The 23,288-nt window shown below is 62.4% G+C and overlaps 2 protein-coding genes across 3 annotated transcripts in view; one reads left to right on the top strand and one right to left on the bottom strand.

Annotated features, from left to right (window-relative positions):
• Window positions 1–514: 514 nt before the first annotated feature.
• On the bottom strand, window positions 515–5,512 carry IL12RB1 (interleukin 12 receptor subunit beta 1). Its single transcript, XM_066205649.1, has 14 exons — window positions 5,186–5,512; window positions 4,700–4,817; window positions 4,451–4,620; window positions 4,219–4,367; window positions 3,721–3,763; window positions 3,480–3,590; window positions 3,326–3,396; window positions 2,758–3,247; window positions 2,576–2,677; window positions 2,348–2,488; window positions 2,111–2,254; window positions 1,884–1,980; window positions 1,722–1,803; window positions 515–1,621 (listed from the first exon to the last, which is right to left on the bottom strand). The coding sequence occupies exons 1-14, from the start codon at window positions 5,229–5,231 to the stop codon at window positions 1,193–1,195; spliced, it is 2,193 nt and encodes a 730-aa protein (XP_066061746.1). The 5' UTR covers window positions 5,232–5,512; the 3' UTR covers window positions 515–1,192.
• Window positions 5,513–7,216: 1,704 nt separating this feature from the next.
• Window positions 7,217–23,288, top strand: part of MAST3 (microtubule associated serine/threonine kinase 3) — a 29,441-nt gene continuing 13,369 nt past the window's right edge. The window contains exons 1-5 of one of the 2 annotated variants that reach the window (XM_066205646.1): window positions 7,217–7,770; window positions 10,721–10,752; window positions 21,628–21,716; window positions 21,955–22,027; window positions 22,209–22,229. In XM_066205646.1, coding sequence (XP_066061743.1) covers window positions 7,732–7,770; window positions 10,721–10,752; window positions 21,628–21,716; window positions 21,955–22,027; window positions 22,209–22,229 — 254 coding nt within the window. In that variant the 5' untranslated portion in view covers window positions 7,217–7,731. Of the gene's footprint in view, window positions 7,771–10,720; window positions 10,753–14,182; window positions 14,283–21,627; window positions 21,717–21,954; window positions 22,028–22,208; window positions 22,230–23,288 lie in introns of those variants that run through there. The other variant, XM_066205645.1, reaches the window with a different exon arrangement.

The raw sequence follows: 23,288 nt of genomic DNA, 5'->3' as shown, positions 1-23,288 counted from the left end.
GGGACGTGGGGCTGGTGCCACCTCGTGGCTCCACCAGCAGCAGAGCCGGGCTGGACGCGAGTGCCGGACAGCGGTGACACGGCGCTGGGGACACGGCGATGGGGCATGTCTCCATCTGGATGAGACCCCCAGCCACGAGAGCGACAGCACGGCAGCCGCCTCGTGCCTGGAGCGCTGGGAATGGCCGTAAATCCAAGCCCAGGCGTCCCTGGCCGGGGTCTGGGTGAAGGTGCAGCCCCGGAGCGCTGTCTCCGCTCGGCATCGCCGCGGTTTCCGCCCGCGGCTGCCGCTGCTGCGAGTGCAATTTGAGTGAAATACTTTGCAAAACACGAGTGGAGCCAAGAGCAGCAGCGAGGAGGCCGAGCGTCAATGGCTGAGACACCGCGGCTGTGCTGAGACACCGCGAGTTACTAAACACACGTAGCTTTCAGGTTTTTATGATTTTTTTTTTTTTTTTTTTTTTTTTTGCTATCTCAGCAAGTAAACACCGCCGCGCCAGGCAGAGAAAACCACAAATCGCTTTTCATCTCCGGTTCTGTCCCAGATAAGGCCCGAGGTGGTGGCGTGGCCCCACGGGAAGGGGCTGGGGGGGCCCCCATGGATCGCCCCCGTCCCGGCTGCCTGGCAGCGTCCTCCACAGCGCCGTGGATTGAACCTCGGCTCTAAATCCTTGCTGTAATCTGCTCGGGTCAGGAGAGGGAAAACCATCTCAGCCCTGCTGCTTTGTGCAGTTATTTTATTTTAAATATTTTTTTTCCTTTTTCTTTTTTTCCTTCTTTTTTTTTTTCTTTTTTTCTTTTTGCACGTAGCTGGTGTTTGGTGCTGGGGCTTTTTGTGTCCCCACTAAGATACTGGTTCCAGAGGTAGCAGCCGGCTGGGATGGAGCTCGGCCTCTCCTCCCAATCCAGGCATGGAAATACCCTCTGTTCTGGCCAGACTCTGCAGCCGCCTTCGCTCGGGTTTTATTGCCGGTGAAAGGTTGAGGCTGGAAATTGCGTGGCCAAAACCCGTCCCGGTGCAATGCTGCATCCAGAGTCATCACCTTCCCTGTCCTGGAAACCAGAAACCCCCTGAAAGTGCCGGTGCCACCCACGGACTGGGCACTCAGCATCCCACACAGACACTCCCCATCCCATGGGACACCCCCGTGCCCTTCCTTCCCTCTATCCCCGCTGCTCCAGCCCGGTGATGGCTACGGCACTGACTTCTCCGGCGAGGGATCCCATCCTTCCTCATCCCTGATGATGATGGGTTTGTCGGAGATGAGCAGGGCAATGGGGATCAGCGGCTGGTGCAGCCCCTGCCTTCCCTCCTCTTCCTCCTCTTCCTCCTCCTCCTCTTCCTCTCCGGGTGGGTGCCTGGTGCAGGGTGGAGATCCCCCTGGGCTCAGCATCTCCTGCCTGCGGTAGGCGAAGGGCAGCTCCTCCCCGCAGCCCTGCGGGGACACCACCACTGCCGCCGGCTTTTCCAGCGCGGAGCCGGGCTGTGACACGTCTGGGTGTGGCACCGCAGTCTGGGTGCCCGTGTCAGTCGTCTCCTCGCTGGCATTCGGCTCCGTCAGCAGCAGCTCGGCTGGGTTGAACCTCTCCGAGGGCTCCAGGAGGCCTGTCCGAGTCTGGCCCTAGGGGTTGGGTGGGTTTGGGGTGGAACGTCCCGTGCCAAGGCTGTGCATGGGCGTTTGGGGCCGTGGGATCTGCCCCCTCCTGCACCTTGCACCTCACCTGGCTCATCTCACCGGCAGAGAACTGGATGGCTTTGGTGCCCACGGGCTTGGGAAGGGGTGGGAAGAGGAGGCGGCGAGCTCTGGGGAGGGAGTGGTTGGTGAGGGGTGGGCAATGATGGGGGTGGCCTGGGCGGCTTTGGGGACGAGGGTGCTCTGTCACCTCTTTTTGCTCAGGTGGTAGATGACAGCTGTGGCGGGGAGTACAAGTGAGATGCCCAGGTACTTCAGGTTGCCTCTCCACGCTGCTCCCTGGGGACCTGGGGATAGGCGTGGCTGGGTGGTGGCATTCCTGCCCCCAGCAGGGACACAGGAGATGTTTTGGGGTGAGGGCGAACACACAGTGGAGAGAGCACCCCATGGGGAGTGGGGGGGGGTTTCAGCCATTACCCAAAGCCTTGGTCTGGAAGGGCCGCCAAGCGCTACACGTCTCCTCCCCGTCCTCTGTCACCTCCCAAACACCCACCCTGTAGACTCTGCCAGGCTCCAGGTTTTGGAGGGTGTAGTTTGATGCCGTGGCATCCACTTCACTGTCTGGGCGAACAAAACCGAATGTGGGGCAGTCTGGCAGCTGCCTGTGGGCAGCACCCTCCTCCTGCCCCACGGGGATCGGGGGGTCCCACTCACAGATCACATTGTCCCCCTCGGCCACGTGGCAGATGAGGTACTTGTCCAGCGCTCCGGGACAGGCAGCACGTGGGGATGGTTCCCACTGGAGGACAACTGCGGCGTCTCTGGTGCTGATGTTGATGGGCACGACCAGAGAATCTGAGTGCAAAGAACCCGGGGGATTGTTTCAGGAGCGCCCCTCCCGGGGTGAAGCCAGGTGCGGGCGCCCCGTGCTCGCACACGCACCGTTTCTGGAGTAGTAGTGCCACACGGCGAAGGTGGCCCAGCCCCACTCCGGGTCCCAGCCGTGCACGGCCAAGCGGTGACAGCCCGGGGCTCCCAGCTCCCCTGGGGAGGAACCGGCAGTGCTGGTTAAACCCTCTGACCCCGGGTGGGGGGACAGCGAGGGGCTTGGGGCGCTCCCTTGCCTGTCTCCACGTGGATGCTGTTGGCAGGGAATTCCTGCGGGATGCAGACTCCCCGTTTGGGAGGCTCTGGCAGCGTCTGCTGCTCGAAGCAGGAGGCATCGCCAGGGACCGGCGCATCCCACAGCGCAGTCACGGTGCTGCCATCCACACTGGTCTCCTTGAAGCTGAGATCTGGGATGAAACAGGGGGTATTTGGAGTAGCTGGAAAAAAATAACGCCCCGAGGGCTGCCAGGGGAGCTCAGCTGTTCTAGAGGGGCAGGTACCTGCGTGCTGGTCTGCCGGCACACGGAGCTGCTGCGCCAGCCTCAGCCCCATGGCATTGACTGCAGTCAGCAGGATTTCGTATTCAGCCCCGGAGAGCGTGAGGTTGTGCTCTGTCACCTCCCAGCCCAGCTCCACAGTGTCCTCCTCATCTGACTCTGCACAGCTACACGCCGGCATGTGGACGTCCAGCTTGTAGGTGCCACCTCTTTGCTCCTTGAGGACTGGCTGGGGAGGAAAAGGAGGTGGCTTGGGGCACGAAATGGTGGGGGACACCCAGGTGGGCCCTCAGGGATGCCACTGTACCTGCCAGCTGAGCCTCAGCACCCGCTGCCCATCTCTCCCCAGTTTGCCCAATTGATGGCTCAGCAGGCTTCCTGCAGGAGGAACAAGCCAGACTGAGCCATCAACATTTTTGGGAGCTGTTGGGATCTCACCAGGCTCCCCTTCTCTTCCTCACCCTCCAGAACAGAGATGTTGCTGCTCCAGTCACTCCAGTAGCTGCTCCAGTGAGGAGGCTTGTGCCGGAGCTGGACCACGAAGGTGCTGTTGACCCCCAGGGCACAGGTCACTAGAGAGGGGTGGCAGGGTCAGCTGGGGGGTGACCCCTCCTCTCCCCAACTTTTGTCCATCGTGGGGTGCTGGCTGGGGACCACCCCCGGGCGATGCTTGTCCCCAACAACCCCACAGGATAAACCAACCTGAGTCACCTTTATCCGTCACCATCACAGTCTCACATGCCACCTGCAGAGAGAACCAGGCACAGAGACACCCACCCAGTAAAACCAGTATTTTTCTGGGACATCTGTGCTGCCCTGTGATCCCCAAACATCCCAGGGACTGAGACAGCCAAACAGTGCAGGGGACATGGTGGTCAGGGACCCTCTCAACTGTGGGACTCTCCTGGCAGCAACTGAGAGGGATAGGGGGTCTCCAGCTGTGAGAGCTTTGCTGGGGACAAGCGTCCGGATTTGATCCATTGTCGTCATTAGTATAATCTGGGGTTTTGTCTATGTAATCCCTGAGAATCCTGTTATGGGCAGCAGCAGGATCCCATGGCGAAGGCAGAGCCGATAACGCGGTGAAACAGATGGGACACAGCTGGGTTTGGGAGGGGACAGTGACATCACTGAGCCCCCACACTCCCTGAGCTGCTGTGATGGTCACTGCCAGCTCCGGCAAGCAGCATTTTTTTTTACCTGTGTCCAGCTGTTGTCTCCCACCCTGCAGAAGCGAGCCTCACGCTGTGGCGGCTGCTCCAGGCCGTGGCACTGTGGCCGTGGCACCTGCAGCCTCAGCTGGCCTCCAGTCTTGGAAAAGAGCATCCCAGCAGGAGGATCCAGTTTGACTGAAAAGATGAGGCGGTTTTGGGGTGGTCTGGCAGTTTTTAGTGCTGGTGCTGGCTGCCAGCCTGGTCCCTGGGGCACTCACCAGCCTTGTCGAGGTGAAGGGTGTGGTTGAGGGTCCTGTGGACCTGGTCCCCCCAGCGTGCCTCCACCCAGGCCGTGGTGTTCCCTAAAGTGTACACTTCCCGACGCGAGGGGCTGTACTTGGTCACCGTGCCCGCCTTAAACCGGCGGCACAGGCTGGGCTCCTCAAAGCTGGGGAGGGAGTGGGCACAGGGTGGGATCCGGGACACATCCCATGGGCTCCCCCTCCCCGCCGAGCTGCCCAACTCACCAGAAGTTCAGGATGTAGGAGGTGTTGCCGGTGGGGCCGAGGGGCGGCCAGGAACAGTGGATTAGCCCGAAAGTGTTGCATTTCTTCCAGCAGGAGACGACCTGGGCTGCCACGGTGCCTGCGGGACAGGGCAGTGGCTGGAGGCTCCTGCATCCCAAACTCCATCCCGTGCATGGAGGGAGCAGTGGTGTGGTGGTTGCGTGCTTGCCGTGCTGCTCAAATGGGGAATCAGAGCGGCTGCATCAGCGATTCTCATCCCAAGCCCACCGTGTTCCCCCTCCCCGGTGAAGCGGCGCTGGCCGGTACAACTTGCCCCGGCTCCTGCCCTCTGCCAGTGGGGATTCACCATCTTTACTCCGTCCCTGTGGTTTTGGGTGAGTATCTCCATCTCTCTCCGGGAGCTCCCCAGGTCTTATCATCCCCGAATCATTCATTGAAAGTCTTCTGAAGTTATCTCTCATCTCCCAGCACCGCAGGAGCACTTACCGCCCTGCGCCAGCGCCGCCAGGGCCGCCAGCAGCCACGCCAGCATCGCCCACCCGGGCTGTCCCACACCGGACCGGGGCTCGGCCGCCCTTCCTGGCTCCCCAAAACCCCGGCACCCCGCGGGTGCCCCTCTCGGGCGTGCCGGCAGCCCCGCTCCTCAGCCCAGCTTCCCGCGCTTGGGGTTTCCTCTTCTGCCGAGAAGGTGCCGTTTCCAGGCAGGGCAGAGCCCTAGACGTGAGTGCATGCCCCACTTTTACCAAAAGCAAAAGAGAAAGCAAGCAGACTATCCCCTTTTTTTGGCCGGCACGGCTGCCGGGATGAGGCCAACCCTGCCCCGCGGCCACACCGCGTGTCCCGGCCACGCCACGTGCCCCGGCACGGCGAGAAGAGCAAGGTAAGCAGAGATGAGTCTCGGGGGTTTTGGTTGGGTTTTTTTTTTTTTTTTTCTTTTTTTTGTAGACACAGCGTGTTTCTGCTCCTCTGCCCGTAACTGTGTGAATCTCCAGCGGCTGCTCCAAGGTTGGGGTTCTCTGGGATTTTTTTTTTTTTTGTCGGGGGTCTGTTGTGCTTGTCCCCAGAGCCACTCATTCCCTGCGCCGCGAGAACAAAGCCCCAGTGAGGCAGGAGAGCGCGGCGGCACCGGGGCAGCGGAGCCGTGTGACGGGGCGGGTGACCCGGGACGGTGGAGCCGGGTGGCACCGAGGGCCGGGCACAGAGTGTCCTTGTTCCCGCAGAAAGCCGCCCCTTGTGTGGCCCTCGCTGGGGGCCGGAGGGCGGCGGTGGCGGGAGTGTCCCTGTGCTGGGACAGCGTGGGCACGGCCCGGCTGGGGGCACAGAGGGTCCCCTGGCACCTCCTGACTCTCCGTGTGCCCTCCCTGTGTGTCCCCCTGTCCTGCCCGGGGTGGGGATACAGATCAAACCGTGTTGTGCCAAACTGGGCCGTGCTGGGCTTTGCTGTGCCACAACAGACAGCAGGACTGGGCTGTGCCATGCTGAACCAGGCCAGGCCATGCTGGACCATGCTGTGCCAGACCTGGCTGTGCTGTGCCATGCTGGGCTGGACTGTACTGGGCAGTGCAGCCCCAGGCCATACGCTCTGTGATGTGCTGTGGCAACCAGGACAGACCTGAGCTGAGCCACACCAAGCTCCCAACTCCGTGCCCTGCTGTGCCCCAGGCCTTGCCATGCTGGGCTGTACCATGCCAGGCAGACTGTGCCAGCCCCAGGCCATCATGTGTGTGCCAGAGCTGTTGTGCTGGGCTGTATCAAGCCAGAAAGACTGTGCCAGGCTTGGGCTGTCCCGTGCTGTGCTGTGCAAGGCCTGTGCTGTGCTGTGCCATGTCGTGCTGTGCTGTGCTGTGCCATGTCGTGCTGTGCTGTGCTGTGCCATGTCGTGCTGTGCTGTGCTGTGCAGGCTCCATGCTGTGCTGTGACATGACGTGGCAGACTCTGCAGTGCCGGGATGTGCTGAGCCTTTGCCAACCCCATGATGTGCTACACAGTGCCATGCCGTGCCAGACTGTGCCATACTGGGCTGTACTGAGCAAGGCAGACTGTGCCAGACCCAGAATGAGCCATGCCCTGTTAGCCCCACACCATGCCATGCCATGCCATGCCAGTCCTGTGCCATGCCAGCCCCGTGTTGTTTCCAGCCCTATGCCACTTCAACCCCATGCCATGGCAACCTCATGCCTTCCTGTTTGATGTTGTGCTTTGTCATTCCAGTGCTGGGCCAGGTGGGTCTCATGCCATGCTGTGCCATCTCCAGGCCATGCCAGCCCCATGCTGTGCCATGCCAGCCCTATGCCGTGCCCTGCCATCCCTGTGCCGTGCCATCCCTGTGCCGTGCCAGCCCCATGCTGTGTTGTGCCAGTACCATGCCGTGCCATGCCATGCCAGTTCTGTGCTGTGCCAGCCCCATGCCATCCCCAGGCTGTGCCAGCCCCACGCTGCTCTGTGTTCTAGCACTGTTCCATGTGGGTCCCATGCCATGCTGTGCCAGGCCTGTGCTGTGCTGTGCCAGCCCCATGGCGTGCCAGCCCCATGCCGTGCCGTGCCATCCTCATGCAATGTCAGCCCCATGGCGTGCCAGCCCCATGCCGTGCCGTGCCAGCCGTGCCATCCTCATGCAATGTCAGCCCCATGGCGTGCCAGCCCCATCCCGTGCCGTGCCAGCCGTGCCATCCTCATGCAATGTCAGCCCCATCCCGTGCCAGCCCCATGACGTGCCAGCCCCATGGCGTGCCGTGCCGGCTGTGCCATCCTCATGCAATGTCAGGCCCATGCCGTGCCAGCCCCATGCCGTGCCGTGCCATCCTCATGCCGTGCCAACCCTATACCACGCCAGCCCCATGCCGTGCCGTGCCAGCCCCGTGCTGTGCTAGCCCCGAGCCGTGCCGTGCCAGCCCCGGGCTCGGTGCTGATGCGCGTCCGGTGACGCGGCGGGGCCGCTGGGCGGCGCCCCGGGCGCACCGGCGGGGCGGACCGGGCGCACCGGGCGGAGCGGGCGCAGCGGGAGGCGGCGGCGGCGGCGGCGGCGCGGCGGGATGGACGAGCCCAGCATCCTGCGGCGCCGGGGCCTCCAGGTGAGCACCGGGCACGGGCACCGGCGCCGCGGCCGGGCGAGGCGGGGGCGGGAGGGAGCGCGGGGAGCCCGGTCCCGGTGAGCCCGGGCTGGGGGGTGCGCGGGGTGCGGGTCTGCAAGGGGTGGGCGCTGCGGGGGCGCGGGGGGCGGGCGCTGTGGGTGAGAGGTGGGTGCTGTGAGTGAGGGGTGGGTGCTCCGGGTGGGAGGTGGGTGTTGGGGGGTGAGAGGTGGGTGTTCCGGATGCGGGTCTGCGAGGGGTGGGTGCTCTAAGTTGAGAGGTGGGTGCTCTGGGGGTGGGTGTGCAAAGAGTGGGTGCTGTCGGTGAACAGTGGGTGCTCCGGGTGCGTGTGAAGAGGGTGCTGCGTGTGCAAGAGGTGGGTGCTGCGGGTGAGAGGGGGGTGCTCTGCGTGTGCAAGAGGTGGGTGCTGCGGGTGGGAGTTGGGTGCTCTGCGTGAGTGTGCGAGAAGTGGGTGCTGCTTGTGGGAGTGGGGGGCTCTGCGTGGGTGCGTGTGAGGGGTGGGTGCTGTGGGTGAGAGGTGGGTGCTGCGGGGGCCAGAGGTGGGTGCTGTGAGTGAGCAGTGTGTGACAGGTGGGACAGGAGCCGGGCACCCACCTGGGAGCCTGGCAGGGTCTGAGCCCCAGCTATGCCTTGGGATGTTGGTGGGGGGTTCCCAACTGTGTGGGGGCTCCCTTGGGAGCACCGTGGTCCCTCCAACCCCGCGCCCGATGCCGGTTCGTGCCGAACCGCTGTGCCAGCCCTCTCTGAGCCCCTCTATTGCCTGGCGTTCCCGCTCCCTTAGGCTGAGGGACACCCATCCTCCTGCCCATCCTGTACCGCTCCCGCAGGAACCCGGCGCTCACTGCCGCGCTCGGAGGGGTGATGACCGGGGACCCCCCGGCTCGCAGAGCTGAGTGCTGAGCCGGATTTTCCGGGTGACCTGACGCCTCCATCCCCATCTGCAGTATCCGGGGGGCCCGGGCGGAGCTGTCGGGGCGGTTGGAGGATGGCACGGCGCTGCCTTCATCCGAGCTGGCAGCTCCGCGGGCAGCTGCGCTCCGCTGCACGCTCAGCCCGGGAGGGAGCCCTGTGCGGGAGCTGCCTCCCCGCGGATGCGGATGGACAGAGCCGTGGCCCTGGGCTTCGGGGCTCCTGGCTGTGGCTGTCGTTCCTAGCAGTCCCGGGAAGGGCAGAGCCGTGAGACCAGGCTGAGTGCCCACACGCCCATGGCGGGAGGGGTGGGAAGGGGCTCCCACCAGGGTCTTAATCCCAATGCGCTCAGTAGCAATGCTGTCCCCGATGCTGTCCCAATGCCATCCCCGTTTGTGTCCCTGAAGCCATCCCTAATGCCATCACTGATGCCATCCTCGGTGCTGCCCCAGTGCGGTCCCTATAATGCTGTCCTCACAGGGATCAGCTGATGGTTAATCCTGGCTCCCACTGGGACTTGCTGAAGGGAGATGCAGAGTGCTGGACGGGCGTATCAGGCGCCCTGTGGGTGCTGGTTCTGTGACACTCCCCCACATGGGTCCTCAGGGCCAGCGGGGGGTGCTCTGGCTGTCCCTGGGGACACAGAGTGGCTGGAGAGCCCCTGGCAGTGAAGGGTATTGGGTTCTCTGTGCTCTTGCACCCATAGGTGGGTGTGGGTGAGCTCGGGCGCCAGCCCTCTGTCCCGCTGTTCCATCTGCACAGGGCTGAGCAGTAAAACCCTCAGCGTGACCCTCCTCTGCCTCCTCCCCTGCGCAGGGGCTGGTGGCCAGTGGCACAGCTGCGGGTGTGGGTGGGGATCCGGGCTGGGTGACAGCAGGGCTGGGTGAGGGTGCTGGGGGGCTCCCCCTCCATGTAGGGACCCCATATCCCCTTGCCCAGCCCGGGCCTGGGGTCAGCCCATGCTGGGTGCACAGGGACGCCCACACCCATGCCATGTCCCCTGCTCCTGCACCCACAGACATGTCCCATGCCACCCCGGGGCAGACGTGCACCCGTGGGCCCCGGGGCTGCCGAGTCCCTGTGCACCCAGGCATGATGTCACCCGTTGCCATGGCAATGCTGCTGCATCACTGCGTTGCAGCGCGCCCCAATCCCGGGATTTCCACAGGGGCTGCGTGGCGTGGGCAGCAGGATGGGGCGTGGGAACCTCGGGGATTGGGGGGTGTATGGGTGCTGCTGGGGCCCCCCTCATGGGTGGCAGCAGCTCCAGCCCGCAGGGAGCTCCGTGCCTGTGCCAAAAATGGGTCTGGGCTGCTCAGGGATGTGGGACCGGTGGGCACAGGATCAGGGCAATGATGGGGCATTAACCAGCACTTGGAGCTGCCACAGGTCCCTGCATCCCATGGTGTGCCAGGGCACACATCAGCCTGTCCACAGCCTGTGCCACTCACAGCGTGCTGGCAGAATCTGTGACACTGTGTGGGGTGACAGGTGGCACACAGGTGGGCACCAGAGCAGTGCTGGAGCCAGATGGTGCCCAACACCCCAGGAGGATGGCACTGGCCTGGGTTCCTGTCCCCAGCTGCCCTTTGGCCTGTTGCACCACCTGTGAGCAAACAGTTCTCACAAGAAATATTCCCAGAGGCTGGAAAAATAAATAACAGAGGGGCTGCTGGCTGCTCCCCACTCCCGGGGTGGGGGGGACGAGGTGGGGACAGTCTGAAGCCACCATCCTGGGGTGCTGGTCCCACTGCACCGCCCTCGTGCCATCTCTCCCTGGCCTGGCCATGGGGCCACCAGCCCTGGGGACACTGGAAGATGTCCTCTTGTGCCGGCCCGGGGTGGGTGATTTGTCACCCTCACCCTGGGCACTGTGAGAGGGGATGGATCCTGGGGTGACAGCCTCGTGTGGCCGTGCTGCCAAGTGTGTGGGTGTGGCTAGCAGGAGTGGGGGTCCTGCAGGGGGTCACCCCCGGCTCCCAGGGCCACACTCTGACCCCACCTCGTGCTTGTCTTGTTGCAGAAGGAGCTGAGCCTGCCGCGCCGAGGAAGAGCGTAAGTCCCCAAGCTGGGCCACCCAGGGTGTGGGGCAGGGTGTCACTGGGAGGGTCACACCTGGGGACACTGGCACTGTGGGTGGCAGCAGGGATGGCTGTTGAATGGCAGCAGGCTTTGTTGTCCCCAAATCTGGAGTGGCATCATCATGTTCTCTGGCACTGGAGGGACCTGATTGCGCATCTCCTGGGGTGTACTGGGGTGTGCTGGCGTTCACTGGGGTGTCCTGGGGTGTGCTGTGCTCTGCTGTAGGTGTGTTGGGGTGTTGTAAGCAGAATTGGAGTGTGCTGGGGTGCATTGGGGCACACTGGGCGTGGTAGGAAGCTGCTGCAGGGCTGCCCTGGGTGTTTGTGCCGGGGCCGTGCTGGGGACGCACGGCAGGAGCACCGGGGCTGCGTTAGGGATGCGCTGCAGCCATACCGGCACGGTTAGGGATGCACTGGGGCTCTACCGGGGCTCTACCGGGGCTCTACCGGGGCTCTACCGGGGCTCTACCGGGGCTGTGCTGGGCTTGCGGTCTCTCAGCAGCGGCAGCGCCCCGGTACATCCCGGGAGCGGTGCGGATCGGGGCCGCCGCTGGACCGGGCCGGCCGGGTCGGGTACGCGGGGGCGCGGGGGCTGCCGTGCCGTGCCGTGCCGTGCCGTGCCGTGCCGTGCCGTGCCGTGCCGTGCCGTGCCGTGCCGTGCCGTGCCGAGCCGAGCCGAGCCGAGCCGCGGGGGCGGGCCCGGGCCCGGCGGGCCGAGCAGGGAGCCCCGTCGGGGCCGCCGGTGCCGCCCGCCCGCGGGAGCCGCCCAGCGCGGGGGCAGCCGGTGCGGCGGGAGCGGAGCGGGAGCGGAGCGGGAGCGGAGCGGGGCGGCGGCGGCGGCATGAAGTCGCGTCGGGACAGGCTGAAGATCCCCTCGCTGACCTTGGAGTGAGTCGGAGCCGGGGCGGGGCGCGCCGGTACCGGCACCGGCACCGGCAACGGCACAGGGGGAGGGCGGCAGGACCCCGGGCCATCCCCGTCCCGCTGCTTCCCTGTCCCGGCACATGCCCCATCCCGGTCCAGTCCTATCCCGCTGCATCCCCACCCCCAGGCCGCGAGTCCTGGTCCTTTCTCCTGCAGTCGCAGCCCCGGACCCTCCCGGTGACAGCCCCCGCGACAGCGCCAGACCACCCGCTGTCTTTCCCAGCCACAGCCTTAGATACTGCAGTATCCCTGCTGTCCTCTGCGCTCCCCCTCCAGCTCTGCCACACTTTCCTTGCCTGACCCCCCCAGCCCATGTCCCCTCTGCTCTGGGCCCCCGGCCCCCTCCAGACCCAGGGGACTGTGCCACCGAGGGGCCACCAGCGCCATCCATCACCCACTGACACGGCGCCGGCACGTCTTGCCTTGCAGCTTGTCTCCGAGCAGCCAGAGCCCGACGCTGCTGAGCCCCTGCAGCCCCTGCAGCCCCTGCAGCCCCTTACTAACCCTGCACCCCTGGAGGTAAGACCCCCCCAGACCCTCCCTGGGAACCGTGACCACCTGCTCCAGGGAATGAGGTGGGAGAGGTGGAGATGGGGACAGAAAGGCGGGTCCCTTCCACCAGGGATGTCCTGGGCACCCCAGAAGGGTATGACGGTCTTTGATGGGACACATGGAGCGATGTGGCTGGGACACACCCCAAAGCCAGCCTGGCTACGCTGCTGCCTTTGTTCTGCTACTGACTGGTCCATTTTGAGGAGCCCCAGTGGGAATGTTGTGGTAGCAGCTCAAGCTCAGGCTCTGAGCACCCCTGTTGTGAGGGGAGACTTCGAGAATGGACCAGTGCAGGGCACTGTGATGGGAGCAGGGTGGGAGTGAGGATGGCGCCTGGGAAACCTCCTTTGTCACCTTTTCTGCTGCGCCGTGGGTTGAAGGTGAGGAGGGGCTGCTCCGAGGGGGGTGGGACCCACCTCCACTCCCCCTCTACCTTCGCCCAAAATGCCACACGCCCCTTGTGGTGCCCCGGGCGTGGTGGTGGTGGCCGGGTCCTGTGCCCTGTGCCATCTGCGCTCTGCCCCGGGGACAAGGTGCAGGCGCTGTGCTGGCACCGGCGGTCACACCCCGCCCCGTGCCCCGTGGCACCCGCGGCACGGAGCCGCTCCTGCCCGGCACCCGGGCGTGACGCCGGTGCCTCCGTCGGTGTGCCGGGGAGAGCAGCTGGTGCCGGCAGAGCGGGATCCGGCGGGAGCTCTGCCGCTGCTCAGCAACAGGCAGAGCCGTTTGTGGGCAGGGAGGCACCTGTGCCCTACCTGCACACGGGGCCCTGCCTGCACACGGGGCCCTGCCTGCACACGGGGCCCTGCCTGGCCCCCTCCCCTAGCCCTGCCTGGCCACCACTTGTCCCGTAGCGACAGCAGCATGTGGGAGTACCAGCGTGGCCTTGTGAATGCTCAGCTGAGGCCTTGAGGAGAGAGTTTTTGGGATGCTCACGGTGGGGATGAGATGGTGACGAGGAGGGGGATGAGGATGGGGACGAGGACAGGCAGCCTGTGCTGGTATCTCATGGCTGCTGGGCAGGACCTAAGGGGAAAGGTGCTGAACCCGTGCCCAACCCAGCAGCAGCAGGATTTCTGGCTGTGGCGCTGGCGAGTGTGGCAATGCCATCCCACACAGCCCGGGGAGGTTCTGGTGGCCCTGGTGTGCCGCCACGCAGGAGGATGGGTGTCCCTGGCCCTGTGCTGGGATCTCCCCGGCTGAACGGGAAAGCCGCTGTGGGCGGGAGGTTGCAGGGCGCTGCCAGGGTGGTGGGTGGGTGCCCTCGGAGGACACATCCCATGGTGGCAGGGGGCTCCCAGGAAGCGCCAGGCCTCGGGGCTGCCCCCGCTGACTTAGGGGATGATATTTGTGCCCCTCGAATGCATCAGTAGCAGACGTTGAATCTCCGTGGTAATCCTGACCCCATTTTGGGGTGCTGCCCCTGCCTTTATGGTAACCCGAAGCCCGTTTTGGGGTGCTACCCCATCTCTGGGCTAACCCTGACCCCATTTTGGGGTGCTGCCCTGTCTCTATGGCAATCCCGATCTCCTCTTGGAGTGCTGCCCCACCTCCAGGCCAGACGTGACCTTATTTTGGGGTGATGCCCCATCCCTATTGTAACCCCGACACTGTTTTGTGCCGCTGCCGCCGTTCTGTGGTCACCCCCACCCCCACTTCCTCTCCTTTTTGGGGTGATCCCCCCATCTCCATGGAAACCCCGACCCCGTTTCGGGGCGCTGCCCGTTTCCATGGTAACCCCGTCGCCGCCGGGCGGGAAGGGGCGGGCGGCAGCGGGAGGCGGCGGCGGCGGGAGGCGGCGGGAGCCCGGCCCCGCTCCCGGCCCCGCTCCCGGCCCCGCTCCCGGCCCCCCGCACGGTCCCGCACGGTCCCGGGGGCGCCGCTCGGTGCCGGGGGAGCCGCTCGGTGCCGGAGGGCGAGGCCGGACCCCGCCGGGGCCGCGATGTCGGACCCGAGCTGCTGGGGAGCCGCCCCGCCCGGTTACCGGGGCCAGCGGGCGGCCGGCGCCCTCCTCCAGCGCTCCAAGAGGTACCGGCGGCCGCCACCGGCACCGGGGGGACACCGGCGGGAGGGCTCAGGGTGGGAGCGGCGCCGGGATGCGTGGTTTGGGGGGGTTCGGCGGGAGATGCACCGGGGTGTGTGGTTTGGGGGGGTTCGGCGGGAGATGCACCGGGATGCGTGGTTTGGGGGGGTTTCGGGGGGAGATGCACCGGGGTGTGTGGTTTGGGGGGGTTCGGCGGGAGATGCACCGGGGTGTGTGGTTTGGGGGGGTTCGGCGGGGGTGATAGGGGCGCGTGGTTTGGGGGGGACAGGACACGCCATCCTGCATGGGGGGTGGGCACCGGTGTGCGTGACTGTGCGGGGGGGGGGATGTGTCTGCACCGGGGGCACACGTGGTATGTGGGTTTGGGGGTCCTTACACCGCGGGGGCTCCCTGAGGTGTGTGATTTTTGAGGGGCTCTGGGTGCACCAGAGGATGGACCAGTGTATGGGGGGTGGGGGGGCACGTGTGTGGTTTGGGGTGGTGTCTTAGCATTTGGGAGGCACAAAGGGATGTGTGGTTTGGGGGGCTCTGTGTGTATCGTGGAGTGCAGCAGGGTGCTTGGTTTGGGAGTGGCAACAATGCATGGTGGGGTGGGCACCAGACTCTGTGATATGGGGGAGGCTGTGCAGCAGGGTGTGTGGTTTTGGGGGGGTCTGAGCACTGGGAGGGAGGGGGGGGTCACCTGTGGGTGTGTGAGTTTGGAGGGGCTGTGCACCACAGCTGCATCTTTTTGGGGGATGCTGTGCCCTGAGGCATCCAGATCCTGAGTGTGGTGGGGTGGGATGGGCTGTGCAGCATTGGGTGGGATGATTGGGACCCCCCAGAGCCATAGGGGATGTGGGGTTGAGGGTTCCAGGGCATTAGGGGATGTTTTGGGGTGCTCTGTACCCGTCCTTGGTGTGTGTGGGTTTGGAGGGAGTGTCTTACATGTTCGACGGGGGACATGACCCTTGTCATCCCCTGTGCCAGGGTGGACACTGCTGATGGGATGGATCCCATGTGGCACATGGCCTGAGCCAGGGTGAGGGTCCCCAGGGTGCCTGGAGGGGTGGGAAGGGGCCAGGGCTCGAGGGTGGAAAAGAACTCCCACCCCCTTGGCAGCAGGGCTGGGGCAGTGGTGGGGGGTGCATAAATGGGGTGCAGTGGGGCTGCCCCGGGTCTCCAGCTGCAAGGCCAGGCCTGACCCAGGCAGGCCGGTGGGACACACCGCCGAGGAGGGGGACAGGAGGTGCACAGCACCCGCTGAGCCCCCCAGGTGTGGGTGGTGGAGGCTGGGACCTCCATCCAGCAGGTTTGGGGTGCTGTAGCTGGCCCAGGCATCAAACCCTCCCAAGGCTTTGTGTGACTGAAGTGTTTAAGCCCGTGCGGAGGCAGAGCAGAGAGATTCCCATTGTTGCTGTCTCTCAGTGTCAGTGTGAGCTGGCACAAAGCAACACGGTTGCTTAGCAAAGGTATCCATCCCATCCCAGGCACCTGCCTCACCTGGGCTGTGGGAATTCCTGCTGCCAGTGCATGAGGATGGGTGAAGAGGGCCCTTAAAAATTAAGAAAATGCACTGGATGGGGTTTTCCAGTCTGGGGTGGCCAAGCTGGGGGGGGCTGTGGGAGAGATGTGTAATTGGAAAGATGATCTAGGCAGTCATCTGTCTCCAGCTGAGCATGATGAGGCTGTAATTCTCATGAAGGGCAGAGGATTTGCTCTTCTTTCATTGGTATTCCTAGAATCCATGGTGAGGACAGGTCTGGCCTATTTAACAGAAACCATATGATGTTATTTAGTGGGATTAAGAGGTTTGAGGGATCCTAATTTCCCGTGGGGGGATGCAGAGATGGCCGGTGCAGGGCAGGAGAGCCGGTGGTTCGATGCTGGTGAGGTTCTCCTTCTCCGTGGATGCTGCCCGTGGCTGTTCACACCCCAAACAGCACAGGAAAGCAGCCCAGCAAACCTAACAGGTATGATTTTTTACCCACCACCAGGAACTCGTGGTGCAGGGATGTGCAGGGATGCACCCCAGGGTGCTGGGCAGGTTCCTGAGGCTTTTTTTGCAGTGCAAAGAAATAAATAAGTTTATACCCAACTTGTTACCCTGTGATTCCCTTCGAGGATTTAGGATTTTGCTCTTGGGACGTGCCTGATGTGTTGCTTGGTCCTCCAGGGTGGGTTCATAGGAGCACTCACAGTGCTTTTGGCCGGGATGGGATGAGGGGACAGAGTGAGGGTGTGGTGGGGTCTGTGCCAGGCAACATGTTGCATTTCACCATCCAGACCCTGGTCCTCGTCCCAACCCCATTCCAGCCCTCTCCCAGCCCCATCCCTGGAGGCAGCCGAGTTCAGCGCTGTCACAAGTCACAGAGGACAAATGTCATGGAGAAACTTGGGATGCAGCTGCTTGGTTCAGCGGGTTTCAAAGTTGAACATGAATTTATCCCACTGGAAAACAATTTTTTTTCCAGGACGCGGTGATCCATGGCACTTCCCCAAATCTCCAGGCACATCAGAGCTGTTGGGGGATATGGAGCCAGCAAGGAAGGGAGCTGGGAGCACAGACACGTGCTCTCAGTCACGCAGCAGGAGCGGAGCCGCCTGCTCTGCCCTTTGAGATTGTGCCTGTTCCCTTATCACCGCCCTACCCCACCTTGCTCCCTGCACTCCGCACCCACTTTGTCCCAAACCGGCTGTTTTCTGCCTCGGATTCACCTGCCTGCAGCGCCCGGCCCCGGGCTGGCATCTGCCACATGGTGCTCTGATGTCCGGGGAGGTTGTAGGGGCGGATGCCTCGGGAGAGGAGCGGGAACTGCAGCCCCTTTGTGCACTTCCCTGCCTGCCCCTCGGTGTTCCACAGCCCGGACCCCAAGCCCCCCATCCTTCTGAGCTCGCCCAGATCCTGGCAGAGCCGTTTGCCAGCTGGGACATCGGCGTTGTGCTGTGCAGCCGCATCCTGCCCTTCCCTGAGCTCCGAGGGAGAGCCCGCGGGAGGCTCCCCAGGGAACCCTCATGGTGCCCAGCCTGAGCTCCGGGAGTGTTTGGACAACGCTCTCAGGGACACCGTGGGATTGGTGGGGTGTCCTGTGCAAGGCCAGGAGTTGGACTCGATGATCCTTGTGGATCCCTTCCAACTTCAGGATATTCTGGGATTCGATGGAGCTGCCAGGTTCTACTGCATCTCCTGCCTCTGGACATCCCGTGCCGAGGCCGGGTGCTGCCGCGGTGCCGGCAGGCGCCGGGAGATGCCGGTCCCTCCTCCCAGGCAGCCTCCCGACGGGTGACACACGAGTTTGCTCCAGGCTTTGGGGTCACACTGGCTGTCACACACTTTCCATATCCCTTGGAACAAGTTCTGGATGGCAGCGCAGCGCCGCGGCTGAGGCAGCCTCAGCACGAGCGGCGCGGGAGATGCTGACAGCGATTTTCCACTCCATTTTTGGTACCAAACGTGCAATTAGGTGATGGAGGCAGAGCGGGCAGCAGCCCCAGCGACTGCCATCGGGGCTCGGCAGCTCGTCTCTGCCCCGGGGCTGGTTTCTAGGCCGAGGTTTCCGTGCGGGAAGGATGGGAAGCAGCTGTAGATGATGTGTCAGGCGGAGGGGGGTTACAGTGGTGCAAGATGGTTGTGGGAGCCGAGGGTGGAGCGCTCGGAAACAGGAAACGTCGGCCTCTCTCTGTGTCACCATTACTGGAACTTGCTTCACTAAAGGTTTGTTTTCACTTCCAAAATGAAAGCGAGGGAGGAGAGGTGAGCCCCTCGTACCCCGGGCTGTCCCCTCTGCAGGACACGCACACGCACCCCGGTCCCTGTGGCAGGGCTGGCGGTGGAGCAATGTCAGAGGTGCTGGCAGCTCTTTGCAGCCCTCCTGGTTCCCAAACCTCTTCCTGTGCCGCTGTGGGGCCGGGGCAGGGCTGCTCACGCTGCCTCGGTTTCCCATCCGGCGCACGGAGCCGAGGCTGCGGGTTCTGGCTGCGAGTTCACAGCTCTGACTGGGGTTCAAGCCCGTGTTTAAGTGAGAAAATCAAACACCGGAGGCAGGAAAGAGAGTAGGGTTAGATGGTAAGGAATTGTTCCCTGTGAGGGCAAAGGGGCCCTGACACAGCCCAGAGCAGCTGTGGCTGCCCCTGGATCCCTGGAAATGTCCAAGGCCAGGTTGGATAGGGCTTGGAGTAACCTGGGATAGTGGAAGGTGTCCCTGCTCATGGCAGGGGGTGGGATGAGATGATCCTAAAGTTCCCTCCTAACCCAAAACATTCTGGGATTCTGTGATTCTAGGAAGGGGCAAATGGTCAGAGAGGGGAAGGTTTCTGTCTCCTTCCAACATCTCAGCTCAGGTCTTCAGGGGGAACCTCTGAGCCCTCCATGGTCACTGCAGCTCCTGGTGCGCTCAGAGCAGTCACAGGATGTGTGTCCTGGGATGCAGGGATTCATCCTGGGTGCAGGGAGGTGCAGAGGAGGGGTCTGGAGGGCCCAAGCACCTTCCCTGGTGGCTGACACCTTCAAAAGAGTTAGGGCTCCTGGTTTTAGCCCAGAGCAGGAGGGGCCCTGCAGGGGAGAGACTGCCAGAGGGAGGTCAGGGATGCTGGATGTCAGGTGTAGAGCTCTGTCCATGGGTGTGGAGCTCTGTCCATGGGTGTGGAGCCCTGTCCATGTGTGTGGAGCCCTGTCCATGTGTGTGGAGCCCTGTCCATGCATTTGGAGCCCTGTCCATGTGTGTGGAGCCCTGTCCTTGCATGTGGAGCTCTGTCCATGTGTGTGGAGCCCTGTCCATGTGTGTGGAGCCCTGTCCATGCATTTGGAGCCCTGTCCATGTGTGTGGAGCTCTGTCCATGTGTGTGGAGCCCTGTCCATGTGTGTGGAGCCCTGTCCATGCGTGTGGAGTCCTGTCCATGCATGTGGAGCTCTGTCCATGTGTGTGGAGCCCTGTCCATGCGTGTGGAGCCCTGTCCATGTGTGTGGAGCTCTGTCCATGTGTGTGGAGCCCTGTCCATGTGTGTGGAGCCCTGTCCATGTGTGTGGAGCTCTGTCCATGTGTGTGGAGCCCTGTCCATGTGTGTGTAGCCCTGTCCATGTGTGTGGAGCCCTGTCCATGGGTGTGGAGCCCTGTCCATGCATCTGGAGCCCTGTCCATGCGTGTGGAGCCCTGTCCATGTGTGTGGAGCTCTGTCCATGTGTGTGGAGCCCTGTCCATGCGTGTGGAGCCCTGTCCATGTGTGTGGAGCTCTGTCCATGTGTGTGGAGCCCTGTCCATGCATCTGGAGCCCTGTCCATGGGTGTGGAGCTCTGTCCATGTGTGTGGAGCCCTGTCCATGTGTGTGTAGCCCTGTCCATGTGTGTGGAGCCCTGTCCATGGGTGTGGAGCCCTGTCCATGCATCTGGAGCCCTGTCCATGCGTGTGGAGCCCTGTCCATGTGTGTGGAGCTCTGTCCATGCGTGTGGAGCCCTGTCCATGCGTGTGGAGCCCTGTCCATGCGTGTGGATCCCTGTCCATGTGTGTGGATCCCTGTCCATGTTTGTGGAGCCCTGTCCATGTGTGTGGAGCCCTGTCCATGGGTGTGGAGCTCTGTCCATGCGTGTGGAGCCCTGTCCATGCGTGTGGAGCCCTGTCCATGCGTGTGGAGCTCTGTCCATGTGTGTGGAGCCCTGTCCATGCGTGTGGAGCTCTGTCCATGGGTGTGGAGCCCTGTCCATGCGTGTGGAGCTCTGTCCATGCGTGTGGAGCCCTGTCCATGCGTGTGGAGCCCTGTCCATGCGTGTGGAGCTCTGTCCATGTGTGTGGAGCCCTGTCCATGCGTGTGGAGCTCTGTCCATGTGTGTGGAGCCCTGTCCATGCGTGTGGAGCCCTGTCCATCTGTGTGGAGCCCTGTCCATGTGTGTGGAATCCTGTCCATGTGTGTGGAGCCCTGTCCATGTGTGTGGAGCTCTGTCCATGTGTGTGGAGTCCTGTCCATGTGTGTGGAGCCCTGTCCATGTGTGTGGAGCCCTGTCCATGCGTGTGGAGCCCTGTCCATGTGTGTGGAGCCCTGTCCATGTGTGTGGAGCCCTGTCCATGTGTGTGGAGCCCTGTCCATGTGTGTCGAGCTCTTACCGTGCCTTGCTGGCGTTGGCTGTTCATCAGTGTCTTGTACATCCACCTGGAGGGACCTGTTGTGGGTCACTGTCCTTTACACCCTGGATGCCACATCTGCCTCTCCCTTCTGTTTTCGGGATCCGTGGAGAATCCCTTTGCTTCCAGTTCACCCCCTCAGTGCTGTGGGTGTTTGTGGCCCTGGTGTGATGTTAAATGTTGTCCTTTAATTAGTAGCATCTGTGTGGGTTCCTGTTCCCAGCTTGGTGAGGAAACTCGGTGTCTTTGCGGAATCTGCAGCCTGAGGAAGCGGAAATAGAGGAAGGGGAGGGTTGTCCTCGTGCTTGAGCTTCTGCTCTGTGCCGTGGATATTTGCAGTTTCCTCTTGGCAGAGTGAAGGAGAACTTAAATGAGCCCGTCATGTTTTAAACGCGGTTGAAATGTGGGAGTGGGGTACAACAGGAGTGGGGTTGCAGCAGTGGGGATTTTTGAGGCTGAGCCACTCTTGCAAGGCAGCCTTGGACTCAGGGATGAAAGGAAAGGAAAACCAAAATTCCTGTAAGGATTGAAACCTTGTGTGCTGGGAGGGTGGGAATGGAGACAGGGATGTGGAGACCCAGCGCTTGTGGATGTGGCCTTGCAGAGATGCCCTGTGGAATGCTGGGCTGTGCTACCAGGATGGGATTTCTGGGGATTTTGGGGGTGTCGGGGTGCTGGTTCTGCTTCTCACCTGGTGCTGATGCACGCGGCTCCCTCCTGCTGCCAGAGAGAGCGTGGCCCAGCCGGGGCAAAATTCCCACAAATTCCTGGTGACACTGCACTCTCAGGGGGTTGGGACCGTCCTCTCTGCTGTGACATGGGGATCACCGAGGGCAGGGAGATTTATAGGAACTGGGGGCATTTTCCATGCACCGGAGCAGGTTGTGGCCACTTGGCATTTCCACCGCTTCCTCCTTTTACATCCCTTTTTCTATTCCTGCCCTGTGGCTCTTGCCCAAGGGGCCTCCTGCCTCTGCCCTCCCCAGCGAGCCAAAACCAGAAGTGGGACCTTGATGGGACAGTTCTTAGTTAAAAATAACCCTGTCTGCCCATCTCCAGCAGCCTTGGGCCTGGGGATGGATCTTCCCTGTGGCAGGAGATCTGTAATCAGTGGGGTGACAGCAGCAGTGTTCCCTGGCACAGGAATTCATGTGCAAGCAGATACTTAGGTGCCTGAGCCCATGCAGCTCTGGCTGTCATTGATTCCCTGAATTAATTCCCTCTCTTTCTTCCCCAGTTGCCGAAGCAGCAATAGGAAGAGCTTAGTGGTGGGCACTCCCTCTCCCACCCTCTCACGGCCTCTCTCCCCGCTCTCCGTGCCAACAGGTAAGGGATTATCCCAGTGGATGAGTTCAGCATCTCCCAAAATTACCCAAATATTTTGGAGGGCTTCAGCACCTTGTTAGCAGCAGCTGACTGGCTCCTGGCTGCCAGGTGCCTTTTCCAGGGGGGAGATAGGTTGGGAAGTGACTTCAACACTTTCCCCTGAAGGAGCAGCCCAAAGCACCCTGGACATTGTACCGGGGTGGGTTTTGGGGTAAATTTTCTCCCTTTCTCCCTGCAGCTGGGAGCAGTCCCTTGGACAGCCCACGGAACTTCTCTGCCAGCACCTCCATCAACTTCCCCTTCGCACGCAGGTGAGCTCCCAACCCCAGTCCCAGAGCAGTAAATATTCACTAGTAAAGATCATTCCCCTACCTGGGAACTGTTCTGTTGGTCTCAAGTGATTTGTTTTGCTTTTATTTTTGCTTTTCTCCTGCCTGGTTTCTGGCCTGGTGGTGTTTCCTCTGCCATGACTGGTTCTTTCTGCCACCCCAGCCATGCTCCTCGGACTGACAGGCAAGTACCAGGGATGGGCATGGGCTGCTTTTTGGCGAGGTGTCTGCTCCACATCATCAGGGACATTCTTTTCTAAGTGTTCAAGGCCAAGCTGGATGGGACTTGGAGCAATCTGGTCAAGTGGAAGGTGTCTCTGGACATGGCAGGGAGTGGGACTGGGTCTTTGAGGTCCTTTCCAATGCAAGCCCATCTGGGACTCTGTGCATCCGTGGGTGGGAAATTTTGCACCAGGACTGGGCTCCCTCCAATTCTGGGAGCAGAAATCTCTCTGTTCCCATCACACCACCCCTGGCCATGTATTCAACCCCATCTTGGACTCCTGATGGATTCTCAGAAGATGTCCAGGGATGGATCCAGGTCCCCACAGAGGCAGATCCTGCTGCATCCTCTCCCCAGCCCACGTCACCCCAGATGCAGCCACCAAACAACTAATTAATTAATTGTGCACATGGAGGGCGGGTGGCTAATTTAACCCATCAATTGTCGCACGGAAAAACGCCGGAGGCTCTCAGATTGTTTGCACGCTTGTCACAGAGGGAACAGCCAGGCTGTGGGGTCAGGAGTTTGCCAGTGCTGGAGCTGCATGTGGCACCCTGCCAGCTCCTGCTGTCCTTGACCCCACACGGGAAATGGCAGTGGGAGGTGACGGGCCTCGTCTTGACCTGGACGTGTCCCCATCCCTCGGAAACATCTCCAAGAGGAAGCATTCGCCTGTGTATGAGCAGTTCCCTTCCTGTTTATGGCCAGGCTCTGCTCCCCGGCGCCTGCTGTCTCAGGATGAGTCTTTGGGAATCCCAGCTTCTCACCAAGAAAACTCCCAGCAGGCTGAATTTTGTTCTAATTAAAAATCAGACTCTCGCAGGCGTTGTTTTTTTTTGCCCTGTGTGAAATGGATTTGATGGAGCCCCAGCTTTGTCCCTTCGCAGTGACCCGGCCGCCTGCCACTGTCCCTTCACACTGTGGCTGCAGAGCCCCCCTCTCCTGAAAACCCCTTATTTCACCCCATTTCAGTCCATTCTGAAAAGAGGTTTCAGGGCTTTATTCCTTAAGCCATGCCTG

The sequence above is a fragment of the Chamaea fasciata genome, unplaced genomic scaffold, assembly GCF_029207755.1.
Source record: "Chamaea fasciata isolate MVZ Bird 193981 ecotype frontalis unplaced genomic scaffold, bChaFas1.0.hap1 SCAF_28, whole genome shotgun sequence".
In the NCBI taxonomy this organism is placed as follows: Eukaryota; Metazoa; Chordata; class Aves; order Passeriformes; family Sylviidae; genus Chamaea; species Chamaea fasciata.
This window is presented reverse-complemented; position numbering and strand designations above follow the sequence as displayed.

Excerpts from the sequence above, each read along its gene's own strand:
- IL12RB1 (XM_066205649.1), bottom strand. The coding sequence starts at position 5,231 with ATGCTGGCGTGGCTGCTGGCGGCCCTGGCGGCGCTGGCGCAGGGCG. Across the intron at positions 1,981-2,110 it reads CTTCCAGACCAAGGCTTTGG|GTCCCCAGGGAGCAGCGTGG; the intron begins GTAATGGCTGAA and ends GCCTATCCCCAG. Across the intron at positions 1,804-1,883 it reads TACCACCTGAGCAAAAAGAG|AGCTCGCCGCCTCCTCTTCC; the intron begins GTGACAGAGCAC and ends CTCCCTCCCCAG.